This window comes from Daldinia vernicosa (assembly GCF_022497035.1).
Source record: "Daldinia vernicosa strain CBS 139.73 unplaced genomic scaffold F5Y00scaffold_22, whole genome shotgun sequence".
NCBI classification, from domain to species: domain Eukaryota; kingdom Fungi; phylum Ascomycota; class Sordariomycetes; order Xylariales; family Hypoxylaceae; genus Daldinia; species Daldinia vernicosa.
Window position 1 is genome coordinate 543,784 of NW_025953938.1, and position 7,597 is coordinate 551,380.

At 44.9% G+C, this 7,597-nt stretch overlaps 3 protein-coding genes across 3 annotated transcripts; 1 reads left to right on the plus strand and 2 right to left on the minus strand.

Annotated features, from left to right (window-relative positions):
• Positions 1 to 1,627: 1,627 nt before the first annotated feature.
• Positions 1,628 to 2,584, plus strand: F5Y00DRAFT_253102 (uncharacterized protein; the record flags this gene model as incomplete). The annotated part of the gene is made up of 1 exon (XM_048010011.1): positions 1,628 to 2,584. The coding sequence occupies one exon, from the start codon at positions 1,628 to 1,630 to the stop codon at positions 2,582 to 2,584; it is 957 nt and encodes a 318-aa protein (XP_047865109.1).
• Positions 2,585 to 3,133: 549 nt separating this feature from the next.
• F5Y00DRAFT_269803 (kinase-like domain-containing protein) lies at positions 3,134 to 4,345 on the minus strand (the record flags this gene model as incomplete). The annotated part of the gene is made up of 1 exon (XM_048012507.1): positions 3,134 to 4,345. One exon carries the CDS (start codon positions 4,343 to 4,345, stop codon positions 3,134 to 3,136), a length of 1,212 nt encoding a protein of 403 aa, XP_047865110.1.
• A 921-nt stretch (positions 4,346 to 5,266) lies between these two features.
• On the minus strand, positions 5,267 to 7,215 carry F5Y00DRAFT_236748 (acid phosphatase/Vanadium-dependent haloperoxidase). The gene is made up of 2 exons (XM_048007744.1): positions 6,386 to 7,215; positions 5,267 to 6,330 (listed from the first exon to the last, which is right to left on the minus strand). Exons 1-2 carry the CDS (start codon positions 6,572 to 6,574, stop codon positions 5,398 to 5,400), a joined length of 1,122 nt encoding a protein of 373 aa, XP_047865111.1. The 5' UTR covers positions 6,575 to 7,215; the 3' UTR covers positions 5,267 to 5,397.
• Between the last annotated feature and the right edge of the window lie 382 nt (positions 7,216 to 7,597).

Here is a 7,597-nt window from a genome sequence, read left to right on the forward strand (position 1 = left end):
CTTCTGGATGTTGGATTATGTTCTCGATCCAAGTTGAGAGGGCCTACGTTATAAACATCTGTGACATGATGATTAAGCTGTTGGGCAGCGAGTACAAGAGTGGGCTACACCGAGTAATTAATAGGGGCACGGACGACCGATATAGCATAGTCTATTTTTTTGATGGAAACCGTGACTTCAAGTTAAGGCCACTGGGCTCTAATCTAACAGCTGGAGATGAGAAAGACGATGTCATGACTTGCGAAGAGTATATGTTTGATAGGATTAGGAATTCTTTTGGACAACATAACAAGCACGACATTAGATTGACTAAAGATGTTTAGGGGTGGTTGTTATTCTATGGATGTTCACTAACCTGGAACTTTTTCTTAACCCAAAGGTTTCTATTTATCGGGATTCTAGATCGGACGTCTAGATCAAAGGAAATGTTTAATATGTATATGAGCTGTAGGCTCTGTTGTTAGGTTGGAGTTCCTCGCAGAACAACAAAGCTATTTCCTTGCTTCTCGATCTATCCGTGACAATTTTATTACCGACCATACAAAGCCTAAATATACCTACGTAAAGGTTTGATAGCTTGATTCACTCGCCATAACGTTCCAAGTGTTATACTTTAAATAAATTCACCAATTACCTGTTACAAGCCACTGTATGCGGCCTGATAAGAGGCCCGGATAAGATATGATCCAGGACACGAGAAGGAGGCCACGTGATGTCACGTGACACCCAGGAGCCCAAAGGGCTCCCTATACTACTGAGTTGGATATATAAGGTTGGAAAGGAACCCCTTGAATAGCTAGAATATCCTCAGTGGTCAATCTAAGTATACACCTGGTACTAAGATCTCTATATTCAACGTTGTTACCTTCAAACCAAGATCATACCTCGTTACAGAATATTTACGATCGAAAAACAGATACAAATTATTAAATATATCATTGCAATAAGGGTGTTAGGGCGTATGCGGTAATAGAACGATACAGTGCGGCCCTGGGAATTTGTTCCAATTCACCACTTACCTATGATGATGACTGGGTCATTTTCACTACACCAGGTACGCCACTGCCCTGCCAGCCCGGAAGCCGAGTGTTGATACCCACTCGTAGAGAGGCAACTCAAGCAGAATATCAGTTTGTCTGCCTTAGGTACCTAACATAGGTACCCATCTACGTGACAAAGGGAATATCCATATTGGCAGTCCCAGAGTCAGTTGATAACACGCATGGATCTCGTTTGGCAATAGCAACTTAAAAATTCTTACAACGTTGCCTAGCGGTTACTTGGGTTCGTAACGATGTTTGCTTATACCTGGAGCGAAATCCGTCCAAGTCAACGATTTCCGACTCGCAACCTTGAAGGATACTGGATATGCCAGTGTTTCCAGCTGACAAGATCATTAGTATCCACGTTGTAGCATCATGATATCTCTCCACTCAAGGGTTTGCAGATTTTCCCATGATTCAATGTGGACTGGAAATCATAAGTAATGCAAGGAAACAGAAATGGTATCTATTATTTAACAGGACAATATTCCCCCTCCTTTCTCCCATCTGGAACCGGAGAGAGCTAATATCTACATCCATTCATGCCTAGGAATCTACAGCCAACCGGGTCGCAATTTATCATCATGGATTCTGGAGTGGGTGATTTTAACCTCCCGGTAGGGGGAAATACCGACTTCCGAATGGAAGATTTCGATCCCCAAGCAGAAGATTTTGACGACCAGCTGGGAGATTTTGACTTCTCGATAGAGGATATGGATTTACAAATGGCAGACAACTACCATATCGAGAATATGGACTATCTATTGGACAACTTCGCATTCGACAACCTCGATCCTGGTAATGTGTCAAGCGATCAACCTAGTCGTAACAGGACGAGAGAACAGTCGCAAGAAGGAGAAGCTAGTGCTCCGTCGAGCCCAGATTCTCAGGCCTTCGTTAACTACTTCGAGTGGACGGAGAACAACCTACCCATCGGGGTATCTTTCGACCCTAATGCCCCGGCGGTTACCCCTGCATTCCTGCGCGGATGGACTTATAGGCCTGAACAGCCAGCCGAGCCAGAAGACGAAAACCAAGTTGTTTTCATGGGTTCGCGTGGGACTGGGTACCGCTCAGAAATGGTTACGCCTGCCGAGGTTGCCGGGAACGAGCCCGCAGTTCGTCGATCGTCTCGCCGCAGAATCGCCCCTCGAATTCCATTTCCTACTCAGCGACCAGCATGGGCGATGCTCGCGACGGATTTTAAAACCGTTTCTACTATTCCGAACGACGTCTCCCTGTGGTGTCCTTGCTGTACACGGACACTCCCGAGTAGCAGTTTCAGGGTGGCGCCTAAGAACCATACTCCAATGGAGACATGCATTGATTGCAGAAAGCGACAGGTATTACCTCATAATGGTATGGCTATCTGCTGGAGCACATCATCGGATCGCAAAGGCTGTGGAAGATTTCTCCCCCGGGCTAATTTCTCTAGCTTTCACAATTACGCAACTTTTACGGGTATTCTTTGTCGAGATTGTAGAGCTTTCGGCCCAGGTCGGGTGAGATTCGAGGGGAGATATATTGAGAGGAGGCCATGAAAGATGGGAGCCACGATGAACTGACCTAGAGCCAAGTTAAATCTATGTCCCATTCTAGCGACGGGATTCGTACAGCGAGAAATTTGATTAGAGTTATCTAGACCGATAAACTGCTAAGACTTACGGATATTTGGTGTTAACTATGTGAAGTCTCCCTACAAGGGCAGGTTAATGTTTACTTAGATATCCGCCTATTGAGATGTACTTTTGTGGACCATAGTTGTATTGCTTGAGTGATGTGATGATGAACCTATGTAGCGAGGCTGGCTCTGGCAGATGTGGATATGATACAGAAACATAAACAGTATATATCAAGTGAAGGGCCATGCCATAGGCAGCAGTAATGCTAATTATAATAAGAAATGCGTGTGAGATACTAATTAAATGAACTATATATCCAACAGTACGACTTATTGGTCTACGTAACCCTTAGGCATACATTATTTGTTAGAAATAGAAAGGCTTAGAGAGTATCTTTAGACTGTGAAATATTAAGTACCGAATATAATGATATTGATGCATATTTATATTTTAATTGTGATAACCCAGCTACCTAACAGTCTTCCATTCTGCTAACATTACTTCAACATCTCCCCAGTCATAATTTGATTGTAGTTCGTGTTGAATCGCAAATCTAACGAGCCTCCTTGCCAGCCGATACGCAGGGTTATATGCAAATCGCATATAATCTTTTCCAGCAGCTCTCTCAAATGCTTTCTTGAGTTGACGTCCTTCTACCGTCGGCGGAACGTCGTTGGCTGTTCGCTCGTCTTCGTCTTCCCCATCTAGCCAACCCCATACCCAGAGTGGCGGCTCGCAAGCCATGAACGCCGGAGCGAAAACAGCGCTATCCCAGTCGAGAACCCCTGATATTATGGGTTTCTTTGGAGTGGATGTCGGGTCGATCAATATGTTGCGAGGAGCAAGATCCAGATGGGCGAGGCAGTAGTCAACATTGTGAAATAAGCCTCTTTCTTCCAGCTCCCATACCATGGCGCAAAGCTGACCGAAGAGACCAAATTTCAGGTAGGCTGAGGGGTGATACTTTATAATATGTGCCATCTGATCCTGAAAGTTGCTCAAGAGTAAATCGCGTATCGTTTGCCTAGTGGTTTTCGTACTGCTATATGGCACTGCCAAATTAAAACCATCGTGCCCATACGGTATAACGCTGAACTCTGCTTTTATGTCGATGTCGTTACCCTCCGATGAGAATACTAAGGATCCAGCCGTGTGGCTTCTGACGGCTAGTATTTGGCGGAAAACATTCCCAAGTTCGCGTGCGAATCTTAATTTTTTGGCGTGATTAAGCCTGGGAAAGCCTGTTAATACATCCGTACCCGCAATACGATCCTGAATCATGTAAGGAAAGTGCAATTCGTTGTCTTCCGTGGTGTCGAACGTTAGGACTTTGGGTACTGATATTTTAGTATGCCTCCCGAGAAATTCCAGAGTGGCGACATCGCGGTCTACGCGCGCATCATCGTGTCGGGGAATTCGTACGATATATTGGACGTCGGCAGAATTGGTACGGCTATTTCCTTTCCGTGTTAACCCAATGATTCTGTTAAAGCCACCTCCTTTCAACCTCTCAATTATTATATCGTTGAGATTTGCACCAGGCCAGATATTATATAGTGCGAATTCGAGGACGCTGAACTGGTACGTCTCGAATGCATCGTGATCCCACAGAACCGTTGATGTAACTGAGTGTCTGGACGACTCCGAATAGGCGCTTTTAGGAGAATATGGTGATTCCATTTTCGTTAACTGATTGTTTCTGCTGAAAGATATGGTATATGTGCTGTAGTTGTATATTGACTTGATCTACCAACTGTATGAGTGAAGAGGGAGGTCCTTCTTATATATACATTCCATGCCAAGATACCATGTACTGTACCTGAAAGTAGTCCCTTGACCACTCACTTCAACAGTTTCGGTGGCTTTCCTACGCTACTTGGGAAACAGGGCTTATAAATTAAAAGATGGAGCTAGAACCTGAAGTGCACCGGAACAAACTCTTTGTCAAAGCATAGCTACTATATGGTAACGCTGTTAATACTTGGTTAAGGTTGAACAATTGTCCATGTTGGTCGCTTTGTACGTGTCTAGCTGTTATATTCGAGTAACAGATATGATGCTTTGACCATGATACACTCCTTTGTTCTTCGTTAATAACAATGTTCAGTACGGACCACGAGACTCCCACGTTACAAGAACCACCACGAAAGGAACATCTGTTGGAACTGAGACGGCACCTAGCACGTTGACTTGGTCATTTTATAATATGTGTACGGTACTCTAGATTGCTTTACAATTTTTAGATACTAGACCAACACTGAATTACCGACCCCTGATTCCATTTGTCTGCGATTATTAGAAAGTTTTTACCACTACCAACACACATCAGACTTATGTAAACCTCTTTTTAAGTTAAACTCCCGGGTTGGGAAATCTTAAAGAAGTTCGGGTCATTCTTGTGAGCTTAAATTCACACGTGTCATATAAATAGAGTTCAGCCTCATGATAACTTCTACTCCGCCTTACTTTCGAACAAAGCGCATAGCCCCTTTGCCAGGGATCGCCGGAGCTATGTATGTGGTATTGTGTTCTCGAAATTTAAAACTAGGGAAGTCAGGTATTAAGTTTGCTTTTTGACAAATATAATTCAGAAGTTCCTCCAGCAAAAATTTTAATTAACATTATTCGTTGTACTCTAGGCATTTATATTACGGTCATGCTATATATCTCACATAATCACTCAAACTTTGTTGATCGTTGTGAATCATTAGGTGTCGCGATGATATGATCGATTAGACAATATCATCACCCCTTCGCGCGGCACCGCTCCTAACAGGCTTCCGCTGGAAACCAGCCACGCCGCCATGACCGCTCGTAGTGTGTGCATTGCCACTATAACCCGAAGCTCCAACACCCCATCCGGCCTTGCGTGTCCACAAGGCATCCATAAGCTCGACGCTATCGTAAGTGTATAGGCATGCCTGCCCACGGTGAAGAGGGATGTGGTTCCAACGCCAATCCCAAATCGCGGCATAGCACATGCGGTATGCGGAGAAGGCCATGACGGTACCAATGATGCCGCCCGCCAAGACGTCATACCAATGGTGAAACTCATCGATTGTCAACGCGCCAGCAATTAGCGTAGCTCCTAGTATTGGCGCATAGACGGCCACTAGCTTCCACATCGCCGGGTGGTAGTTTGAGAAGACCTTGAGCTTAGCGTTAAGGTAAAGGTAAAGGAAGACGAAGCCAGCAAAGGCCGCTGTGCTGTGGCCTGACGGGAACGATTCGAGAGAGTCATTGATCTGGTTCTCGTCACCCGTGCAGATCTCTTTCGTGTAGTAGATGTTCGTGAAGCCAGCCCCGTTGTAGCCAGCGCCCTTAACGCCGGGGGCGTTGCTAGCGAGGCTCACATCAGGCTTGCACACGGCAAGGAAGTGCGGGCGCAAGCCACCGATAAGCCATTTCAAAAAGACCTGGAAGACGGCGGCGGTGATGAGCGAGTATAGAAGGCCGATAATTCCATTGTTTACATCCCAAAAAGATCGAATACGAATTTGCATGAGTAGAATAACAACAATCGGGATTATGGCCGCGAGAAACGCAGCTAGCCAGATAGGGATGATCTCCTTACGCAGGGGATATGCGAATTGCGGATATACGACCTCTCCATCGGAGAAGGTTACTGGGAATGATCGAGTCGGAGCTGGTTTCGCCTCGTACACCTATGCGAATGTTAGTATAGTGATCGTGATTAGAATTATGAAGAGGAAAACATACACCAAGCCCTATAGCTCCCATACATATCATGGTAACGATATCGAGCCATGTGACTTTGAGCCACTGGCCAAAACTCGGACGAACCGCCATAGGATAGGCTACGGTATCTTGGACATGTCCGTTCCGATGTCCATTACTCTGATTGTTAGTCGTCGCCCCATCGGCACGACGACGGCTGAAGAAGCCCATATTAACCGATTTATTATATGTTAGGCGTTATGTGGATAATGTGGATATGGAGTGTGCACGAGCGAGGTCTTCCTATTCGAGTCCCGATAAGGGAATGCTCGATGCTCGAAACTCGCGGAGGGTGCAAAGAGGCTCTAGTAATGGTGTACGAGGTTAAGACTAAGTGTAGTAATGCTGGTAAACATTGGCCTGGCCGGTCATATAAATATAAGTTGGAAATGGATCATGACGGATTGTAAAGGGGCTTCGTAGTATGTCCAAGTTGACGTCATGATTAGCCCGTCGAGCCACGACAGGAGCTCGACGCGACGTGCCCAAATTCAGTCAGTTCTCTCCAATAATCTACATTCGAGTTAGCGAATCGAAACGTAGAATCGCGATGAGTTGTGCTCTGTTAGGTAAGTTGAGCATGGTGTTGTATCAAATGTAGATATTGACTCCATCTGTTTGGTAGATCTGATTCGTCAACTCTAGAGTTGAGCGTCATGGACGAGAAAAACTTGGCACGACTTGGCAAATGCTTGTCCAATTACCGGATCGGGTAATTGGAGATCTCAGAGAGTAGCCTCGATGCCATTGCGAGAGGAACACTTGAGTGTTAATTCTAGTTACCGTTGCTTGTTATAGTCTTAATAAACTGCTAAATAGTTGCATAAGTTTAAACACTATGGATTCAAAGGCCAACATACAAAATATAATATCACCAAGTGAAACCCCTTAATCAACATAACTGGACTAACTTTATAAGGTTAGTCTCTCTAAAAAGATTACTAGGGTCCCTTGCGCCGTAATGACGGGCACTAAAATCGAGGCCTAGATTCCTTGAATTCGGCCTTATCCCGAAAACACAGCACCGTAGGACGAAGACTCTTCACATTGACGCATCACATTTAATTTCTATCAACAGCGCTTCATACATATGTGAATTAGTAGGCTACCCAGTATATGAAGTTCTTATCTACTATTAACGGTAATTGTTGCTCATGCGTCCCTTGGCGGGATAGGGTTGAAGTTTCGTTTCCA

Bases quoted from the DNA above. Each gene is read 5' to 3' on its own strand.
- F5Y00DRAFT_236748 (XM_048007744.1), bottom strand. From the start codon at position 6,574: ATGGGCTTCTTCAGCCGTCGTCGTGCCGATGGGGCGACGACTAACAAT. The intron at 6,331-6,385 runs GTATGTTTTCCT...ACATTCGCATAG, and splicing joins TGGGAGCTATAGGGCTTGGT to GTGTACGAGGCGAAACCAGC.